This window comes from Salvia splendens, chromosome 1 (genome assembly GCF_004379255.2).
Source record: "Salvia splendens isolate huo1 chromosome 1, SspV2, whole genome shotgun sequence".
Taxonomy (NCBI): Eukaryota; Viridiplantae; Streptophyta; class Magnoliopsida; order Lamiales; family Lamiaceae; genus Salvia; species Salvia splendens.
The window spans coordinates 17,361,471-17,384,442 of NC_056032.1; the positions used below are offsets into that span (position 1 = coordinate 17,361,471).

At 36.6% G+C, this 22,972-nt stretch overlaps 1 protein-coding gene across 6 annotated transcripts; it reads left to right on the forward strand.

Annotated features, from left to right (window-relative positions):
* The first annotated feature begins 13,126 nt into the window (after positions 1 to 13,126).
* Positions 13,127 to 16,117, forward strand: LOC121744447. Of its 6 annotated transcripts, none has more exons than XM_042137995.1 (11): positions 13,127 to 13,337; positions 14,076 to 14,281; positions 14,371 to 14,431; positions 14,516 to 14,564; positions 14,732 to 14,785; positions 14,854 to 14,941; positions 14,999 to 15,117; positions 15,192 to 15,317; positions 15,397 to 15,490; positions 15,582 to 15,736; positions 15,836 to 16,117. In XM_042137995.1, exons 6-11 carry the CDS (start codon positions 14,884 to 14,886, stop codon positions 15,893 to 15,895), a joined length of 612 nt encoding a protein of 203 aa, XP_041993929.1. In that variant the 5' UTR covers positions 13,127 to 13,337; positions 14,076 to 14,281; positions 14,371 to 14,431; positions 14,516 to 14,564; positions 14,732 to 14,785; positions 14,854 to 14,883; the 3' UTR covers positions 15,896 to 16,117. The 6 variants fall into 6 exon arrangements, 4 of the variants coding, with proteins under 4 accessions (XP_041993929.1, XP_041993922.1, XP_041993937.1 ...); XM_042137988.1 differs by having other exon boundaries at positions 14,094 to 14,281; XM_042138003.1 differs by having other exon boundaries at positions 14,094 to 14,281; positions 14,379 to 14,431.
* The last annotated feature ends 6,855 nt before the right edge of the window (positions 16,118 to 22,972 follow it).

The window sequence follows — 22,972 nt, forward strand, 5'->3', positions numbered from 1 at the left end:
AAATTTATCCCAATTTACTATTTACATTTTACTGAGAGAGATAGTTTTACTTATGAAAAAACAATCTTGAAACTTTATATCCTTTTTCAGAAAATATAAATAAGCAAATTGGTCCAACCAGGGATCGAAGTCCAATAGAAGAAGTGTGTGTCTAATGATAGTGTGATTAATAAGAAATAAAATCTATTATGCTACTAGTATAAATGTCTTAATTAAACAATCTACTTTTGGAAGAAAGCTTAATAGGCTTTTACAAGAGAAAAATGTCACTTGAAAAACATTGTGAAATTATTTCAGAATAATTACCAATGACATGAACTAGTTAAACTTGATGCTTTTGATAAGTAAGAGATTTGTTATGTTATGCTGAGCGGCTGATTTTATCTACATCAGCAAATTTTTTTGTATTATAATTCTCTTTCCCACTTCCTCAGATCCCTACTTTGCCCAAATCCGATTCATCTCCCTCCATAAACACTCTCCACCATTTTTTACCAAATCGAAGTTCCACATAATTTCTCTTTCTTTATTCTTAAAGGACCTGAATAATTGTTCTTCTGCTTATTGCTCAGATCGGAGTTTTCTTGTCAATTGCTTACAATTTATTTTTCTAAACACAACATCTTCACCAACGATGCCTCCACAATTCTATTCAATCAAAATTTTGGAAGCCGCCGTCGGCGCCAGACTTTTCCCCAAATTCCCGACTTGTCAAATTCTGAATCTATTGAGTTTGAGTTTGAGTTTATATCCCTTCAACTTTTTGGAGTATTCGTCCAATATTTCGAATCAAGTAGAGGCAAATGAATTGTTAAAAGTGAATGTGAAATAACAAGTAGAGAAAGAGAAGAATTATGCAGATGGGTTTGAGTAAAAGGTTTAGATTGAAAAGTCCAAATTTTGCATAGTTGATCGCAACTGGAGTACTAGGAAAGAGTGGTGAATGGGTAATCAAAAACATATGCTTACAATGAAATTATGAAATTGGGGAGGGTGAGTTGACCTCGAGAGTTTTGGCACACAAGTGCCAACAGTTGATATGTGCAAAATTTTATTCATTGTCAATATAACTAAAATTAGACTCCTATAAAATCTGATGAGAATAATTACATTAAATCCTCAATGGGATTCTTAATTTTGGAGTAAATAAGAACTTTAGCGCTGTTTAAATATCTACAGCCTGCAATGCTCACAAATGTGCCAAATGCATTTAATAAAGAACTGGATTACTTTGTCAACAAAACTATATTATTATTTCACACTATTCTTCCCATTACTTTTAAGTTCTAGTAAAACATATGCAGCCGGCAGCAACATAGATTTTTTTGATCCTTTATAGACTGCAAATAATAATGCATATTATATTCCAATTAATTATGTAGAGTCTATTAATCGCTATTACATTATTAGAAAAAAACTATTAAGCCTTCAATTATTTATATTTTCCCATCACAACGACCAAAAAATATTGTTAGCTCCGAAATATGGAGTATTTAATTGTTGGATAAGTAGGAATACTTAAGAGCATAAAGTGCATAAACAAGAGATAGAGAGAGATGAAGAGAAGAGAAGCAGGCGAAGGTTTTCAGAAGGTAAGAGGGATTTCGAATTGCTTCAAGGATAGAGATGAGGAGCTTTCCTTTTTCCGGGACCTTAAAAAACGCGAAAAAGATCAATCTGCAAGCCTTCTTCACCCTATTTCTGATGACTTTGAGCCAAACGGTGGGTTCAAAAACTAACTAGAGAGCTATATATAAATATGTGTGTGTTGTGATTAAGTTGGTTTTTGAATCAAGTGCAGGAAGCTTTGGGTTGAACAAAATGAATGGTGAGACTGGCAAAAATGACTACAACTGGTAATGATGAATCCATTTAATTATATGCTATCCAACTCTCAATTTGTTTTAAATAAAATTTGTTTGTGAAGGCTGAAAACGCCTCCAGCGACGCCTCTATTTCCATCACTTGAGATGGAAACAAATGGCCAAGAGCTAGTCTTGCAAAGAGAGATACCAATCATCCAGCCTATGTCAAGGGTAAATTAATTTTATTTTTGATTATGATCAACTTTTCTTGCATGCTTTTGAGATCGAATTTAGGATTTGAAGTGGTTTGGATTTAGAATCAGGCCATTCAATCATTAAATATAAAAAAAAATATGTATGAATATATAATTAGTAGGATCGTGTTCTTATGAAACTATATATTTTGTGAAAACGTTAGCTATGCAAATAAATAATAGCCACGTTAGGTTTAATTTGATCGAAATTGTTTGTCAATAAAACGCTAGAAAAAGGGTATATTTAGATCTTTCTAAAGAGTTTGAAATATTTTTGAAATAATTAATCGAGAATCTTTAAGAGTTTGAAATATTTTTGAAACACTTAATATTCTTGTACGTATAAATAAATCATACCTCATGGATCAGTTTGCAGGGAAATTAGAGGGAAACAAGACAGTTGCAAACAACATTCATACATCTCTGAAGTCCAAACCTCCCCAACGACACAAGACCCCGATCGGGAGGCCGAGTGTATCGCCATTTATTGACAAGAGAAACATGAAAATTGCTCCATTGGTAAGCCAGAAACCAAGAGCAACCTTCGCAGCGCTAGACAAGTCAATCTTTCCGAAAGAAAGTATGTCAAACACATCAAGAAGCACTCGAGTGGATCCCCACTCCAGTGCTAGGTCATTGGTGCCCGGGATTTCAAATGAGACCCCACCTAATTTGAGGACCACAAATAGGCCTGCATCCGCCACCCGAGGAAGACCAGCATATCATAATTTACCGGGCCCACAAAAGCAGGATCCAAATGCAAACACGAGCACAAAGATCATCAGGAGGCAGTCGTGCTCCCCGTGTGTGACAAGGGAGAGAAAATCGGAGAGCGATGGAAATGCAAGCAATCAGAGTGGTGGTGGTGGGGGAAACCGGGTGCAAATTGTGGGGAGCAAGATGGTGGACAGGTTAATCAATGCGAGAATGTCGAATGTGGAGGATCAACGGTCGAAAATCAAACTGAACGGATCGATAAATGAGAGGTCAAGGAGTTGTAATGTCGAGGAGAGGCAGCCTAAGATTAAGCTCAATGGTTCCTTGAATAAGAGCTCTGGCTTTGGACAGTTGATGTCTAAGAACTCACTAGATATGGCTCTCAAACACATGGTATTATTCTCTTCCTTTCCCTCCTTTGCCTTTTAAATATAGGAAATGTTAGTCTCATTATCATTGCGAGTGTATAATCTATTTTCTTGTAACGTTGCAGGAGATTCAACGAGACTCTTAAAATCATGAGCCACCTGCAACATCTTGAGTTTAGATGGCTTAATTTGTGAAGATGTGTGCAATGTAAAAATAGTTAATCTTTCGGATTGGATTAATATTGTACTGTTGCATTAATGTACCAATATCACATAATGATTTTGTTGAAAAGTAAAATGCGGCTGGACAACTCTTGAAAACTATATTGTGATTTATTTGTCTTATTGTTGTTGATACATAGTACATAGGTATTTATAGGACTCTAGATATAAATATATCTATGAACTATACTTATTAGAACTCTACATTATAAATGGTATCTCATCTTTCCAACAAGTTGGGACTCCACACTTTCTCTTCCCAACATACTTGGGACATCTCAAGTTATCTTTCCAACACTCCCCCTCAAGTTAAGTATCGAGTTTATCGACACCTAACTTGCACGATCTTTACTTTGATAAATAGTTTATACTCGTATTCAGGATTTCTTCACTTTTCATTGACAATGTATGCTCGTATCATAGAGCTTCTTCAATTCACCATTGATAGTTTATACTCATATTAAGGAGTTATTTTTTTTCTTTGAAAGTTTAGACTCGTTTCAAGGAGCTTCTTCATTTTTCTTTATTGAAAGTTTAGGCTCTTATCAAGGAGCTATTCATCATTGAAAGTTTAGACTCGTTTCAAGGAGCTTCTTCCATTTTTTTTGTTGACAGTTTTAACTCGTGTCATGGAGCTCTTCAGTTTTTAATTGCCAATTTTAACTCATGTCAAGGAGTCAATCTTGACAGTTTTTACTCATGTCCGGGAGCCATATTAGACAGTTTTAGCACATATCCGGGAGCCATCTTAGATAGTTTTAGCTCGTATCCGGGAGCCATCTAAGACAGTTTAAGCTTGGATCTAGGAGCCACTTCATTTTTTTTTCTTACTGACAGTTTTTTTCTCATGTCGAGGAGCTTACTCGTCTTTGGACAAAATTTAATTTGCAGCCCAAAGTTTAATTTTGGAGGACCATTCCCAGCCCATTCCAGCTCAAACTATGAGCCCATTAATTTCATTTTTTTTCATTCTTCAGCCCAATAACCACTAGGCCCAAATTACTTCTCATTTTTGGAAACCATGGAAAATGAAGACTAACACCATCAGTCTCATTTCTCCTTTATGGGTCCCTTCTCAGTGACCGACTATCAAGGCACGCCACCTCTGCCGAGTAATCGCTGAACTCCGCATAGCCTCTGTAGGTCCTTCTCCGGCTAACTCTAGTTGGTTCTTCCTTTGCATGGAGGGGCATCTCGACGGGCTCCATTTGGAAACACTTTTTCGACCCCCAGTTTTAAATCCTCAAACTGTGTTGGGATTGGTTGATTACACATCAACAGATGCTTTATCTTCAAGATTCAACAAATGCTTTATCACTATCCAGAGCTACAACTTTCCCAATTCCCTCTACTTCACGAGCATATCTCAAAGCTCTAAGACCAGAGGCTCCGAGATTCATGTCAGGCATCGGTATGGGTCCGTCATCTGCACAACATGTGGGTTCATCATCAGCGGCTATCTTTGGCCTTCTCAACCAACATAGATTTAAGATGAATTGTTCGGTCGGATACTTCTCGTCCTCTCGGACGGACAAACCGTAGACTTCTTGTTTATTTTCTTGACTGTGGTTATGCGATGCTGCTCCTTCAGCAACCACCAGCGACTCTTGGTTAGGCTGCTACTCTGCGGCCTTTTCGACAGTTCGAAGAGGAATCGTTCGGCTGTGTGGTTTCTCTCCCCTCTGCTGGACGATTCATCACTCTTTCTCGAGGGCTTGTTGGCCCTCTTCATTGTGTCATTCTTTTCAGTGTTATCAGCAAGACTCTCCGTTGCCGGTTTCTCTTTCTTGCTCGGTGACCACCATGAGCTTCACAGCGGTTGTGTGGCGACGCTATCTCTCTCCCCCTCGCCGTGCAGACACTGGCTGCTCCGCCTCTTCCTTGGCGATTCCCTCCTTGATTCGGAGATGAATAGTTTGGCAGTGGCTGCTCAGACATTGGCTGCTTCGCCTTCGTCCTCGCAATTCTCTCCTTGATTCGGAGATTGAATCATTTGGCAGTGGTTGATATTTCCCCTCAGCCATACGCTTCATCCATTATAACATGAGTTCACAGCCTCTCACGGCTGCCACTTCTTCGGCAGTAGATTCTCCTTTCTCGGTTGCTTCATCTTCTCCAAACCATTTATGCCTGAAGCTATTTTCTCTGGCATAGGCGCTGCTCCAATCATCTGGAATAATTATCTGGCTGGGGCTAACCTCTCCCCCTTGACCGGACAATTCTTCGACTGCTTTGTCTCCTTACCCGAATGCCCTGTTGTTGGTCATGGCAAGCTTCTCACGGGCCATTCCAGCGGTACTTTCTCAGGCCAGATCTGATTGTTTGGTTGGATACTTCCTCTCCCCTTGGGCCAAATAAACTGTGAACTCCTTCTTATCTTGACTGATGTTGTTTTCTCTTCGGCTGTAGTCAGCCTTCTTCTCCGGGCGTGGTTCTCAGGGTTGGCCACTGGCCTTTCATCTTCTCACCTCGATGAATTTTTTGGCTGGGACTGTCCTCTCCCCCTCAGCCAGAGATTCAGCGGTTGAATTTGTGATAGGTTTTGTTGGATCAGATTTGTAACTGGGGCTGCTATCGCTCTCTATCTTGCACTTTCGACAACGGCTCCCTTTCCTGCATCCGGCTCCTGACAATAGCTCCCTCTCCTTCCCTCCAGTAGAGAAGACCTTTTTTTTTGGTTCCATGATTCCCCAGCTCGGTAATTTGAACTAGTAATATCTCGATAATTTGAGATTATGGGATTTGTTTTATGGTGCTTTGGTTTATAGATTTCTTAGCTGAATATTTGGATGGTTGGGCAGTTCGTAGGCTATGTCAAATTCGGCATTGTGTAGGTTTATCTGCTGGATATTTGGTGGAATTAACGACTGGTATGCGAAGAATATGGCTAGGCTGTTTTTTTATATGGAGACAGTGATCGATCTCTTTTATCGAACCTGCTTTGATACCATGTTGAAAAGTAAAATCGAAAAATAAAACCGAAGAACTCTTGAAGAATACATTGTGATTGATTTGTCTTATTGTTGTTGATACATAGTACATAGGTATTTATAGGACTCTGGATATAAATATATCTAGGAACTATACTTATTAGAACTCTACATTATAAATAAATGGTATCTCCTCTTTCCAACAAGTTGGGACTCCACATTTTCTCTTCCCAACATACTTGGGACACCTCAAGTTATCTTTCCAACACTCCCCCTCAAGTTAAGTATCGAGTTTTATCGACACGTAACTTGCACGATCTTTACTTTGATAAATAGTTTATACTCATTGATAAAAATAGTTAATCTTTCAGATTGGATTAATATTGTAATGTTGCATTAATGTACCAATATCACATAATGATTTTGAATAAACACATTAATTTAGTTCATGCAAAAAGAAAATTGCACACACGTTAATTACTTGAAATGATTCCAACTTGATTTACTCCCTTCGTATCTCGACTCATTAATCCCCACCAACTTAACATCATCATTCATATTAGGTCGTTCAAAACCGATAAACATCTTGTGCAGAAATCGAATATTTATAAATTGGAAATATGATTGTCTGAAATACTTCACTCTTCGTGTCCAAGTTGGTACAATCCGAATCGAAACCGGACAAACGAGCCCCCCGTTTTCTAATTCTTGATTATCTCAGGGATGAAGATGATTCAAAATGGGGACTCTATAAATTCCATCTGAGGGGTTAATTCTACAAAGGAAAATGACACTGAACCTATTTAAAATTCATGCTATAAATGGCTGGTCCGTCTATAATGAAGGCAAATTTTTTGGTGAAAATGAGGAAGTTCTATAGGATATACACTGAAAAAAACAACAAATTTACCGATGGAATTTTCCATCTAGTAATTCCAATTTCCCTGTTGATGCGAAGCATATTTCCTATATTTTCCCCCCTTAGACTAGACATTTGTATGTAAATTATGACTCATCAAACGTGTTTTCATTGAAGTTACGAACGTAAAATGCTGGCTGGAGCTCACTTAAACGTCCATCCGATCGGGACGCACCACCCGCCCGGGCTGTGTCTTCAAGGCGTGAGGAGTCCAGAAGCATAACACCCGGACGGGCGAATTTTAGTCTCAAAATGCCCGGTCGGACGATTTTCGAAGGTGTGGAAACTCCATAAGCTATCACCCGGACGGGTGAGTTTTATACCAACAAAATCCACCCGGTCGGGTGTGATTCGCAAGGCGTGAGGAGTCCAGAGCTAATCACCCGGCCGGGTGAATTTTGCACCAACAAATCACCCGGTCGGGTGAAAGCCAAGAGGTGTCCAGAATGCTTTACCAGGTCGGGCGATTTTCTCCTCTAATTTCGCCCGGTCGGGCATTTTGGAGCTTCAACTGCAATTTGGCAGTTCGTCGGCGGTTGGATGATTAAAAAAGGGAGAGTATTGAAGGAGTTCGGGATATACGAAATTGGGGAAAAGAAGAGAGAAGAGGAAGAAGAAGGGAGGAGGATCCGGCATCCAATCTTCATCATCTCGGAGACGGACTACCGCCGGTTATCGGAGAACACCATTTGTCTTATGGTTTTTCTTCTTTAGCATGTGTGGCTAGCTTTTCTTCATTGCTCCCAACACTAGTAGGATGAATTGTTTGTAGAGATTCTATATTTAATCATTTGCTTTGGTTTCGTCTATGGTTCGGATTTTATTTATGCTATGTTTTGATGCATCAAATGTAGTATATTAATTGTCTCTTTCCAATGTCTCTTTAACTTGGAAATTGGATGAAAATTTAGATGAAAAACTTGTTAATTTTATCTTGTTCAGAGATAAATGTACAAGTGAATATTGATGTAAAAAGTCTTCAAAGTTGAATTAATACTTACTGTGCATCCGTAGGAGTTTAGTTTGATGAGAAGATGTTTACGTGTTAAGTGTTCAGCTAACCATAATACTTATCGGCTTTGAGAAGTTAGTCTAGTATTTACTGCGCTTCCGCGGGAATGATAGTCTAATGAGTAGGTACTTTTGGCTATATGTTCAGCTAGTACTAGTACTATAATTCTTTAAGTATGTTCAGTACTTTTAGAGTGTAAAATTGATCATCGTTCTTAATTGCTTATGAACTTAAATATAGAATCAATACAATAGTGATCCATCCGAATGTTGTTTGGAGCAATGTTTTTTATCTCTTGAGTTTCTTCATTTTCGTACTTTAGTTCTTAAATTTAGTTTATTAATCGTGTCAATTCTTGTTAAATAATCAAACACCTCCCTGTGGTTCGACACTCGAAGTACTACATTCGACGATGTATTCTTGCAGTATCGTTGTAATATTAGAGTTATTTTTATTAAACTTGTGTGATCTTGCACTTGATTTTTGAACTCAAAAATTACACATCAAGTTATGGCGCCGTTGTTGGGGAGGCAACTGGTTATTTAATTTAGGATTCTTTTTGTTTTTGTTTTTGTATAGTTTTCTAACATTTTATTTTCTTGTTTCAGAGTTGTAGCTAGAAGACTAAGTCGAGCCTACGACTTTAAACAAAGGCGCTAGTTGGGAGGCAACCCAATGAGTTTTTAGTTTTTTATTTTCTCTCAATAAATCGAGGGTTTTGTTTGCTCAATTTTTTCCTTCGATGTATTTTAATGAATTGAGTATTTTTCTTTTTATGTTGTTTTAATTTTTTGTTCGTGTAGGAGCAACATGGAGATAACAATTACATTGGAGCTTATGAGAGAGTACACCTACAATTGAAGATACCCGAATGCACTATGGATATCATGCCAAGTTTGAGGGAGTACTATATCCCTTTACTTTTTATGTTCTTCTTTGCATGCATTGAGGACAATTCAAGTTTGGGGGGTTGTTTGAGTTTAAATGATTTTCATGCATGTTTCTTGGCTGTATTGTATGCTAAGGTGTTTTGAATCAATGTAATTGACGCGTGCATGCTAGATCTTCGGCTTTCTGGTTGGGAAATCTTACTTGATTTTACTTGATCTTTAAAGCTTAGGATGGATGGAATTTGTGCATGATTTATTTGAAAGAGTATGTTGTGATTACAACCGATTTCTTGAGTTGATGAGAGTATGAAAGTCACATGTCTTGTGGAAATTATCCTGGATTGATTTGCTTTATCGAGTTTCGTGCTTGCATTCATTTGTGTTAATGATATGGGAGGATAAGGCACTAGGATGAACTCCATGGCGAAATGATCGCATGCCTAGTCCATCAAATGATCCCCTAGAAGCCACTTTGAGCTTAAATCCCTATTGTTTGTGTAAACACTTAGCCAATCACTTAGCTACTTAAATAATCCTCATTTTAGCCTCATCTCTATACTTTACTACTATTTGAGTGTTAAATACAAGTTTGAGCTTTGTTGTTTGAGTTTTGAGTGTTGGGTGGTGTTTTGTAAAAGTGTAGACATTTTGAGACTTGATTAATGTATAGGAGTTGAGAATGAAGTTCTTAGAGAAAAAAAAAGAGAAAAATACGACCTCCAAATTTGCAAAAGTCGAGGTCCTTTGGGAAAAAAAAGTTTGATGAAATAAAGATTGAGCTTCTATTTTTAAGATGTAATCTTGTCTAGAATGGATGTCAAGTTTGGGGGAGTGAAAGTTTGGTTGTAAGTGTTATTGTTTGATTTTTCTTGGAAGGAAGTTGTAGGAGGAAAGAATTTGGCACTCAAATATGTAGCTTTTGAGCTTACTATCCATATTTATCCCACCTCATCCTTAGCCTCATTACAACCTTTAATTAAGACCTTGGACCTTATTGTTGATACATAGTGGATGTTTTGTAAATAAATTGGTAGAGTTAAAGAAGTTTGATTTGAAATCCGTGAGTTTATGTGATTAGTATTGCTTGAGGAGTCAATGACGACGGTTTGAGTTGTATGATCTTATGCTTGGACTTACTTTGAAATGCACCTTGACTTGAAGTTCTAGGTTGATGAGTGACTGTTTTTGAGAGTGGGAAATCTTGATTGGACATGTTGGGGGTTTAGATTTTGTCATTCACGTCCCTTCTTGATTCTTTGTGATGAAAACTATTGAAATAATGTTGTGAGTTAAACTTTGTTGAATAATTGTCCTTAAAATTCATCTTGCTCGAGGGCGAGCAAGAACTTAAGTTTGGGGGTATTTGATGCGAAGCATATTTCCTATATTTCCCCCCCTTAGACTAGACATTTGTATGTAAATTATGACTCATCAAACGTGTTTTCATCGAAGTTACGAACGTAAAAAGCTGGCTGGAGCTCACTTAAACGTCCATCCGATCGGGACGCACCACCCGCTCGGGCTGTGTCTTCAAGGCGTGAGGAGTCAAGAAGAATAACACCCATATGAGCAAATTTTAGTCTCAAAATGCCCGGTCGGGCGATTTTCGAAGGTGTGGAAACTCCAGAAGCTATCACCCGGACGGGTGAGTTTTATACCAACAAAATCCACCCGGTCGGGTGTGATTCGCAAGGTGTGAGGAGTCCAGAGCTAATCACCTGACCGGGTGAATTTTGCACCAACAAATCACCCGGTCGGGTGAAAGCCAAGAGGTGTCCAGAATGCTTTACCCGGTCGGGCAATTTTCTCCTCTAATTTCGCCCGACCCTTGGAGCTTCAACTGCAATTTGGCAGTTCGTCGGCGGTTGGATGATTAAAAATGGAGAGTATTGAAGGAGTTCGGGATATACGAAATTGGGGAAAAGAATAGAGAAGAGGAAGAAGAAGTGAGGAGGATCCGGGATCCAATCTTCATCATCTCCGAGACGGACTACCGCTGGTTATCGGAGAACACCATTTGTCTTACGGTTTTTCTTCTTTAGCATGTGTGGCTAGCTTTTCTTCATTGCTCCTAACACTAGTAGAATGAATTGTTTGTAGAGATTCTATATTTAATCATTTGCTTTGGTTTTCGTCTATGGTTCGGATTTTATTTATGCTATGTTTTGATGCATCAAATGTAATATATTAATTGCCTCTTTCCAACGTCTCTTTAACTTGGAAATTTGATGAAAACTTAGATGAAAAACTTGTTAATTTTATCTTGTTCAGAGATAAATGTACAAGTGAATATTGATGTAAAAAGTCTTCAAAGTTGAATTAATACTTACTATGCATCCGTAGGAGTTTAGTTTGATGAGAAGATGTTTATGTGTTAAGTGTTCAGCTAACCATAATACTTGTCGGCTTGAGAAGTTAGTCTAGTATTTACTGCGCTTCCGCGGGAATGATAGTCTAATGAGTAGGTACTTTTGGCTATGTGTTCAGCTAGTACTAGTACTATAATTCTTTAAGTATGTTCAGTACTTTTAGAGTGTAAAATTGATCATCGTTCTCAATTGCTTATGAACTTAAATATAGAATCAATACTATAGTGATTCATCCGAATGTTGTTGGGAGCAATGTTTTTTATCTCTTGAGTTTCTCCATTTTCGTACTTTAGTTCTTAAATTTAGTTTATTAATCGTGTCAATTCTTGTTAAATAATCAAACGCCTCCCTGTGGTTCGACACTCGAAGTACTACATTCGACGCTGTATTCTTGCAGTATCGTTGTAATATTAGAGTTATTTTTATTAAACTTGTGTGATCTTGCACTTGATTTTTTAACTCGAAAATTACACATCACCCGTCGGTAACTTTTTTGGATATGGAAAATTCCGTCGGTAATTCATTGTATTAGTAGGTAACACTAATTTCAATCGGTAATCACTGAGGTAATTGAACTTTTTTTGTAGTGATAAGACTACAAAAATATGTTAAGGTTTTCCTTAGCTGCCTGTATGAGGGAAGAGGAGAAAAAGTGGGAAAATTAAGATAGATGAGGAGAAATCGTGGATAAAGTATGAGAGAGATGACAAAAAGTAGGAAAAGAATGAAAGAGATACTTTTTGATTTTTCTAAATGAAACTATTTTTCATGGATGAAGAGAATAATATTTAAATTCGTATTTAAATAATGAATTTTTCTTAAAATTTAAAATTCACATAATTAAAATAAAAGATTATATAATTGAATGAAAAAACATAATTATTCATCGGGGATACCGAAGTGTGCCTATAATTCGTCAATGATCGACTCGCATCGCCTTCGGTTATATCAAAATGTTGTGAGTGCATCTCGAGATGAATTTTTGCTTGCAATTGAGGAGCTTGAGGCACCGATCGTGTCTACGTCTTTCCAATTAGGGGTTTCATCTCCCTTTCGTTCTTAATTCTAATATTATGCAATATAATACATGCATATGCATATGACATCGAAAAACATGTTCTTGTACTGCATACACATCCACTATGTACATGAATAAGTTGCTCGCAGGGGCAGTGCAGTTAGTTTCGGAGGGGCAGAGTTGTAAGAATGGGCAAGAATCGATTTCCAATTGTCGTGTAGTTCCAACATCTCTTAGGCACAAATGTGGACTTCTAACAGGACAGTGGGTTTACGACCCTCCCCTTTAGCGGGTCACTGCGTACTTTGGGGTTGGGGTTTCAACCTTTGTTGCAAGAATGAATAAATTATTGCACATACATTAAGATGGAGTAAGACAATGTGCCTCACAACAATATTCACTTTACTAATATTATTTTAATTATTTTTTCTTTTTTTATTTCTCTTATTTTATTAATGTATTAAAATTCATTATTTTAATTATTTTTTCTTTTTTTCTCTCTTATTAATTATGCATTAAAACTCATGCTCAAATTCATATTTTCGTGGGACGATGACGTATCTATCAATTTTGGACTTGTCTCAAAAATAAAGGTACGAGCTATTCAGGGGACTGGGCTTAATTGACAGCTGGCATAGATATGGAGGAGGAACACGAACATCCACCGCCGTCTCCGGGTGTCCCGCCGGTGGAGCTGAGAGACTGCATAGAAGAGCTACTGAAATTCACACTCATTTCCTCCATACAAGGCAAGATTCAAACCGGCCTCTCCAATGAATACTGCGCCTACCTCCTCAGAGACGACCCATCAAACCCCCTTTACTCTGACGCCGGTATTTTGCTGCCCTCTTCTTAAATTTACAATCTTTTTTTCGAATTCCGTATACCGTTGTACTCTTCGCATAAGCAGTTGTTTTCTTTTCATGCCCATCTCTGTTTCTGTTATTGGCAAAGCCTGTGCTCTGTTATATACTCTTATAAGTGTGTGTGAGTGTTTGTTTGTTCAATTCAAATCCAAAATAGGCCAAGTTTTTTATTTTGGGACGTATATATTCCATGTCAGTTTATTTGGGATTTGTGAGAAAATCTAGAAAAGAGTAAAGCATGTGTATTTTTGGACAACTTTTATAGTAGTTCATATGCAAACCTAAAAAGGACTAAAGTTGGTGTAATTTGTACAAGTTTTAAGAGTAAAAGCAAAAATGGCTCAAAATTTGAATGCTTTGAGCCAATTAGCCATTCTAATTTCTAAATATTGATCAATATGTGATTTGCTGTTTATACAAGCACATTTTGTATTGTGTCAAATTCTTGAGCTTGTTTTCTTGTTATTCTAGATATATAGATGTACATTAGCAGTTTTAGTTTGCATACAAATGACTTTCCTGATTGAGACAGAGGGACTTGAACTCTTAGATATTTTGAAGGACAGGCTTTTCCAGGATATTTTCAAGTGAAAGTAATATTTGAGAAAATTTGATTTTGGGTACAATGACATTATTGATGAAATTGGTGAAGTGATATGGTAAAGATAGACTAAAATGCATATTGGACTTGTTTTTTTGTCTTAGTTCTTTACTATCCTTCAGATGTTTCCGGAGGAGTTCCATCTTATCCTTTATACAAGCGACTAGCATTGTCTCTATATCAGTCCATAACTTCTGGAGTCTTATGCACATATCAAGAACTTATACCAGCTCATGAAGAACCGAACCGTAGGAAGAAAGATGAAGAATGGAATAAGATTGTTGCAGAAAAGGGTTTTGCTTTACTTAGTGTAAGACTCAGATCACGTTCATTACGTTACTTCTTTTCCGATGGTGCAGAGAAACTTTTTTTTTCAGTGCTAACATTGAGTTTCTGTAGCTGATCAGGGAAGTAAACTTTGATCTTCATGTTCAGGAGCCTTTCTTCTCTCTGCTCAGTGGTATTCATCTCTTGTATTTTACTCTCTGTTCGATTTGTTTCTATGATCTTTTCACTTTTTGAAAGAGTTTTGCCTCGTATGCAGATGGTGTAAAAACAATTGAAGGAAGATGTGCAGTTGGTGACTACAAGAGGTATAGCACACTCTAGTCCTGTGTCGTTCCATGTATGTGACATTTATCCTAGAGAAACGTGACAATTATACCGAAGAAAAGTGTCAATTATGAAGTTCTACATTAAGTTTTGTTTCTTTCTAGCAGCTTTCTGTTAAATCTCATGAAGTGTCTCGTGTCTTGAGCAGAATCCGAGCTGGACACTACTTCTCGTCAACAAGTGGTTAACACTTCAAGTTCAGGTGCTGGGAATTCCGTACATTTTCTTTATTGAAAGAATTATCCTTTACTAAAGGTTGAGCCTTTTCAGGACGTCCGGCAATATTCTTCATTCCGTGAGATGCTGGAAGTAGAAAATCTGGAAAATATCCTACCGGGCGTGTCAAGCATCGAAGAAGGTAGCAGCTTCACTGAATAACTACTATTTATGCTATTGCTGATAAAGATTCTTTCAGGTGTCCAAATCTATAGAAATTTCTACTCAGAAGAAAAGGAAAGATCGAATGGCGTTCTTGCCATATGTGTTCAAGTATCAACCTCTCAGCTTCGTGTTATCGCTGCCTCCATACTCTCAGTAAGCATTCTATACATGGAATTACTGATTTTCAAGAAGTCGATATGCCTTTACTGCATCATGCATTTTGGCAGGGTCTGGGCTGTGGTGGAGTGCAGAAACTTCTGGGATTCGTAGAGACCGTGGGATCAAATCCAGAGTTACTCCCTCCTGCGCCATCAACCCTGCTCTCCACATTTGTGTCACCACATAATCCCGATGTATGATTGTAGCCTAGAATTTCTTCTCGCCTTTGGTAGTTAAGGGTTGGTTACGTATTCTGTCTTTTTGTGGTTTGAGGTTAAAGGTTCAATCCTCACAAACAGTGCCAGAGCTCTAGCAAAGCATGTCAACCGAAGCAGCGAAGGATACTGGGGCCTGTTACATGGAAGCGGTCAGTTCCCTTTGAGAATGTGGCGATGAAATTATAAATTACACGTCGTTTTGAACCTTAATAGTTCTTCATTCTGGGCTTACGACTGCAGACGAAGAGAAGAATAGGCATGCTGGGGAGATCATCAGTCTCCTGGTGGCTGAGTGTAGCTGGATGAACATGCATATTGTTCGACCACATGGGACCGTCTTTGAGATCGGGAACGACAGGGGTTATGGTGCACGGTGGTCTGTAGATGGAAGTAAGGTATATTTTTTTCTTGCTAGAATCTGAAGGCATTGATGAGATTCGAATTTGTAGCGATGAAGTCGTTCAGTTGACCAACTAAAGCAATTGAGTTCGCAGTTTATAGGATTTTTGGAGCCGTATGCGATTGATGGATACGCGAAGGGTTGGAGACACTAGTCACTCTCTCGGACCCGACACGAAAGACGTTGTATTGATGAAGTGAAACGACGTCGAAACTTGAGATGCCATAGCTGGAGGTGGTTATTTTTGGAGTTTATGCGTTTATTTGATTTTGTAGTAATGTTTGTGTATGTAATTTTCATTGTTATTTTCGCCTCTTCACTGATAATATTGTGTAATCACTATATTTTTTACCAAAAATTACCGCTTTTACTTTTATTAGGTCCAAAAATCATTCAATCAAACTAAATATATGTCTTATTTTTCCTAAATAAACTATGCCCATTTATTTTGAGACCTAATTATCCAAATATATTTTCTATAAATAATGTTATGACTTAAACTAATTCCCACTTAACCACCATCAGTTTATAAATTGGGCCTTCTTGAAATTAAGGCCCATTAAGGTTTCATTTCTTCAGATTCTGTGGTATATATAAGCGTAGAACAGATCAATGGTCAGTGAAGCTAGGGTTTGGAGGCTGCTCATTCTTCTTCGCCTGCATTCGACCTACCCTGCCGAAAATGGTACTCTCCTTTCAATCCAACCTACCTTCATGAATTTTACGTGTTTAGCCGAAATCTGTTCGTGTTTTCTCTATTTTTCCATGTATTTTTTTTAATTTGTTTTGCAACTGCCGTTTCTGTGAGAAACTTAGATATACAGGTTTCAGAAAATGAATGTGATAAAGTGAAATCAGTTTTGGTCTTGCTAGTGTAGTCAACGATGTGATTTGAGCTTGAGTCAAGTGTAATAAGCTTAATTTGTGCGAAAGATCTTGATTCTGTTGCAACGAACAAGAGATTGGTGTTTTTTATTAGCTATCAGTTTAAAATTTCTGATTGTGGTGAAACGAAAAGGAATGAAGGTAGTTCAGCTGTGTTTTGAATAGAAAATGTGGATGCAACCCTAAAATTGATGCACATCCGATCCATTTTCTGTGGTAGTGATCCATATTTGTCAGTTTCAATGCTTCATCCTAATTGTCGCACTTATTTTTGCCTTGAAATTTCTCAGATGTAATACAGCTGATCTAGCCTTGCTAATATACTTGGTGGTGGTCAGTTTCCTTGATAAAATAGTACTATCAAGATAACCAAGATATAATTGTGAGATTATTTTAGTTCTGAGTGTTGTGCTATGACTAATTATGACATGATTATCCATTGATTCAATCTCATGAATCAAACACATTGCATATTTAAACTCGAGATACAATCTTGCAAATTGAACAACCCCTAGTTTTTAAGTTTTGTTCTACAAGCATTTTTTGTGGTGTATATGTCTCTGTGGATGTGCCTATTCATTCAATATTTTTGAGTACCTTGGATTTTAATGGCTTTGGTGGGTTGTCTTGTTATTAACAGCCGAAGCAGATTCACGAGATAAAGGACTTCCTGCTCACAGCCAGGAGAAAGGATGCTCAGTCAGTGAAGATCAAGAAGAGTAAAGATGTTGTCAAGTTCAAGGTCAGGTGCTCGAAATACCTCTACACCCTCTGTGTCTTTGACCTCGAGAAGGCTGACAAGTTGAAGCAATCCCTTCCACCAGGTAGAACTCTCCTGCATTGCTCTTACTGTTTGTGTAGCAGAAATTTGTTACACATTACATCCTATCAAAAACCATGATAGTAGCACCCATTTAGATTTTAAGATTGGATGAAATTGTGCAACTGTCAAACACATATGGTTATCATCTTACTAATGCCTAACTTAAATGTTTTCGTTTTACTGTATTTTTAGGTCTGAACGTGCAGGACCTTTGAGCTGCAACGTGCTGCATTTTGCTTGAGCTTTTTCTTAATATTTGATTTAGAGACTGTTTTGATAGGGTTTGAGAATATTTATGGTGAGCTTTTTCTTTGCACTATTTCAGACGTTCTTACTCCGGCATATGGATTAAAAATCATCCTTTATTCGCTTAGATTTGTTAAATTTTAACTTACAGTTACATTTAAGTCGGTTTAGTGCCATGAAATTAGTGTCGATATGGATCCAAATCAATTATTTGGGCAGCACAAAAATGTTTATATTTGAAATTTAATTCTAATTCCAAATTTTCTCAATTCTTCAATGGGAAAATAAATGTTGCGATTTCATATAGCTGTAAAATTTTGATGCTTTTCATGCAAACATTCTGCACATATCAACATACAACAACACACTTTGCACACAAGAATTTTGAAATTAGAATACAATTTTCTTGAATTTAAATTTTAACACAATTCAAATTTTATGGTATCCAAATGGATCGTTCATAAAATTAGACTTTGTGATTGGCTTGAGGTGTGCGGCTCTTCAAGTTTTTAACGTTGAATGAAAATAAACTAATTGTGATTTATATGATTTGGTTTCTGTTAAAAAGTAAAATCATAAAAACCAAATTGATAATTTTAAAAGCCAAATTGATAGAAATTTGTTTTTAAGTACCCGAATCGTGTTTTTAACTACGACTAATGTATTAAAAAATTTAAAATAATGGTATCATAATATTCTATAAAACCATATTGTCCTTAGTTGTGTGCTATATAAGTTTAATCAATTATAACAACTTGTATGCATTGTAAGCAACAATAACTTTTGTTTTAGCTCGTTAGTTTAATATATAGGGGGCTTTTTGGTACGATAGAATGAAGATGAGAATGGAATAGTGGCATTCCATTCCATTTCTTGTGCTGGATAAGTAAAGGAATACAAAGGAAATTAAATTGGTATTCCGCGATTGATTTCATTCATATATTTGGTAACTACAAATAATATAGAAATAAAATAAAATAAAATATGAACAATTATACACTACACATACTATCAAAAGTTTATCATATCATATATAATTATCCCCTCTCCATTTATAAGCCGCAGAATCTCTGGCACGAAGAGTGTTAATTTGCATTATACATGACGACCCCTCAACTTGATTTTTTCTTTCTATCTTAAAATATTTTATCTCGTTTTTCAGGCCAATATACATTCTTTAATTAATTTTCTTCTAAGAAGATAATGATGAGGAATTATGATCAATTGCTAACTAATTAAGAATTCCAAACTAAGACTAATTCTTAGTCATTAGATAAGGAGATCTAATGGTTGAAATAATACCAATTGGATTATATTTTAAATTTAACTAATTAGTAAATAAGTATTAATGTCAATTCTTATACTCTCTCGGTTCCATAGTAGTTGAGTCATTTTGTTATTTTGGTACGTTTCATAGTACAAGAGTCATTTCACATTTTAGTAAAAAGTCAACACATTTCTCCTCACTTACTTTACTCTCTTTTACTTTATTATGTCTTCATCTTTCTACATTTTTCATTTCCTACTTTATCTGAGATGTATCCTTTGGGTTACACCGATTCAGACTTTTAGGTTAATTGGGATTCGAGGAAATCAACCTCGGGATATGTGTTTACTTTAGGAGGTGGGGCCGTAATTTGAAAGAGTGTGAAGTAGAAATGCATCGCGGACTCTACCATGGAAGCTGAATATATGGCAGCATCAGAAGCCGCAAAAGAAGCAGTATAGTGTTAGGATCGTCGACTGCAACATTAGTTTGATATTGTCCGCTTTGGGTCAAGCCCGCACGGATTTGTTTTTGGGTCACTCCTAAAAGGTCTCAAACTAATTGGGGTTGGACAGGAATTATATACACCTTCCAACTACTTCCTTCACTCATCCGATGTGTGATAGGTTTGTAACCCAACAAACCTCCCCTCAAACCGAGACCACATCGGGAACGCAGTCGACACAAACATAGGTCGTTCCAACCCTGGCCCCTGGGTCATCCTGGACCCGACTCTAACCCGAGTCCTTCAGGGCACGACCCTAACCGGGGCTCATCCAGGCACAACCCATAGCCACCTGGGCTCTGATACCACTTGTTAGGATCGTCGACTGCAACATTAGTTTGATATTGTCCGCTTTGGGTCAAGCCCGCACGGATTTGTTTTTGGGTTACTCCCAAAAGGCCTCAAACTAATTGGGGTTGGACAGGAATTATATACACCTTCCAACTTCCCTCACTCATCCGATATGGGATAGGTTTGTAACCCAACATATAGTTCAGAAACTTTCTTATTGATTTGAATGTGATTCCGAGTATGCCCAAGAGCATTATTGTGATACCTCCGATACTGTGGCAAATTCAAGGGAACCACGTGCCCACAAGGCAAGCAAACACATAGAAAGGAAATATCACATTATTTGTGATATAGTGCGGAGAGGAGACATTGAAGTGGTCAAGATCGCATCAGAAAACAATATGGCAGATCTTTACACAAAGGCACTTTCAAGCAGGACGTTTGAACGTCACGTGAAAGGATTAGGTGTTCGATTGACCTAGACCCACTTTCAGGCAGTATAAGTGGGAGGATTTTGCAGTTTTGGTATACTCGAGCTGTTTTGAGTATAAGTGGGAGATTGTTAGAGTTTAGTATACTAGAAGCATCTTTCGAATGCTTGTATATGTAATAACTCTTTTATCCATTTTTACCATTTAATGAGAATGAATATTTTGTTACAATGTGTTTTGCTTATGTATTTTTGAGATGTTGAAATGTGTTTTCTATTTAAATACATAGTTTAAGCAAAATGAGTCTAAGTCTTCTGCATAGTAGACGAGTTGTGAGCGGCGTTCACAGTAGGAAACTTGTCGGTTCTTGCAGAAGGAAAATTGTTTCACAATCTAGATATGCTTTGACTACCTATCGTGAAAGGTTGCGAAGTCAGTCCGAAAGTTTCCTTGCCTAAGGAAATGAACGACGTCGGTGTGGTATAGCACTGAAAGGATCAAACAGTGAGATAAGTCTTTCTTGGCTATTTACTGAAAGATGGGGTCTCGGTGATTGTCATTTCTTAATCATCGTTGACATAACATTGAGCATATGATATTAATTGAAAATTACTTTGACCTATCAAAAGGTGAGGGTATTTCGTTGCCCAAGAATCCTGATAGATTGGGTAGTGATCATTAATGTCTAAGTGGTGCTAGTATTGTTATTGCAATGAATCGTGTGCTGGGAGAGGCCAGTCTGATAATATCCCCAAGAGGTGTTTAGAAAAAGATTTTATTATTCAGAAAACTGACCAGTTGAAATTTATTCCATGAATAATAAATAATGTTTTTGAACTAGACCACTCTTGGAAAAAGAAATTAATTAATAAAAGGCAGATAGCAGACTTGATATTAATTAATGGATATTTAGATCTTAAACACGGGAAATGATTTAACTAAAGAGGAAGTCCCGGAATACTCGTAATTTCGGTTTGGACGGGCAATCAATATTATATCTATTGTGGATGATAATAATATTTAAGCTTGGGCTTGAATTAAATCACTTTTAATTTAATTAGTAAAAGCCTGAACTGTGGCTCAATCCAGTCCTCCACAGATCCCAAGTCCGGCCCAAAATAATTAACTTAATATAAAAGAGAGAAGAAGAGAAGACAAATATAATTAATTCGCAAAATTTTGTTCTCTGCAATCTGAGAGAGATTGAAATTTCTGTAGAGATTTTTGTCTTCAATTCTTCTCTAGCTTTTGAGGATTTGACAAGCTTTGCCCACAAAAGGTCAAATTCAAGTTAAAGGGAACAGATTAGAAGATTCATGGTAGAGTTTGAATTGAAGAAGGTGACCGAATTCAACTCTTGAATTCTTACGGTATGTCGTACTTAATTGCATATATTCAGTACAATTTGTGTTTATATGCTTGTTTGAACATGATTCCAAGTTTACAATTTGAAATAGTATGTTTAGATGTGAATCAATCAATCAAACTAAATAGATTCTTATTTATTCTCCTACGAAAATCAACAGTGACTATCTTACCTTTTTGTTGATATTTTATCTACTATTTATTAAAATCTGTGAAATTTAATCTTATGCATTTATTTTAAAATCTATTAGTGTAAGATTAATCTTAGTTGAGAATTGGAGTATTACAGGAACATGACCTAGTACTTAAATTTCATAAATTTACATATCTAATTTAATAATAAAGCAGCTTAAGAACCGATGTACAGGAGAAAAAAAATTTAAATCTTAATATAAATAAGTTTTTTAATAATTTTATAAAAGTTTAGTAAGTAAGTAATTCAGTATGATACAAGGAAAATGATTTTTTGACATTATGGCATTACTATGATGGGTTTCAAATAGTCATTTCAGTTCATATTTTATTTTTAATTAAATTTATATTTTGTATATATACTTTGTTACCCTTGTATTTATATATCGGTTTATATTTTGTATATATACTTTGTTACCCTTGTATTTATATATCGGAGGTAGTAATTAAGATCTTGACAAAGTTAACTTGATTATGGAAAATATATATAGAAGTAAATGTGACCTACAATATTTTATTGGGTAAATTGCTTCAAAAATCGCCAACTTTGCACAAAGTTTGGTATTTCCCGTAAACTTTAAAAGTTGCATGAAATATCATGAACTTTATCGGGTGTTGCAAATTTCCCGTAAGACCCGACCCGGTACATTTCCGGCAAAAATTAATCCTACGTGGGTCGTCGGAGGAATGACATGGCAAAATCTCCGGCAGAACAATAAAACGACGTCGTTTAAAAAGAAAGAAAAATTAATTTAATGCATAATCAGCATCCTAATCATCCGCCACTTCAGCATAAATTTACACGTCAGCACCCGGATGGCCGGAATACCCGACACGGGAAATCGGCACCCGAATGTAAAGTTCATGATATTTCATGCAACTTTTAAAGTTTACGGGAAATACCAAACTTTGTGCAAAGTTGGCGATTTTTGAAGCAATTTACCCTATTTTATTTGACCATACTTTTTAAGTTCTAAATTTTTTCGCATATTCCTTCAATTCTTTTTTAAAATTTGCTGAAAATAAATAATAAAAAGGCTAAGAAAATGTTTATAAATATCAATTTTTTGTTAAAAATGAAAAAATATAATAGTAAAACAGACAATTTAAAATATTAAATGCTTTAATAATCTTTTATAAAATTTAATATTTCCTCTGGTGGTCACGTTTATTTTAATCCGTGCACAATTCTATTTCTCTCTCCTATTTTATCTATTAATTTTTGG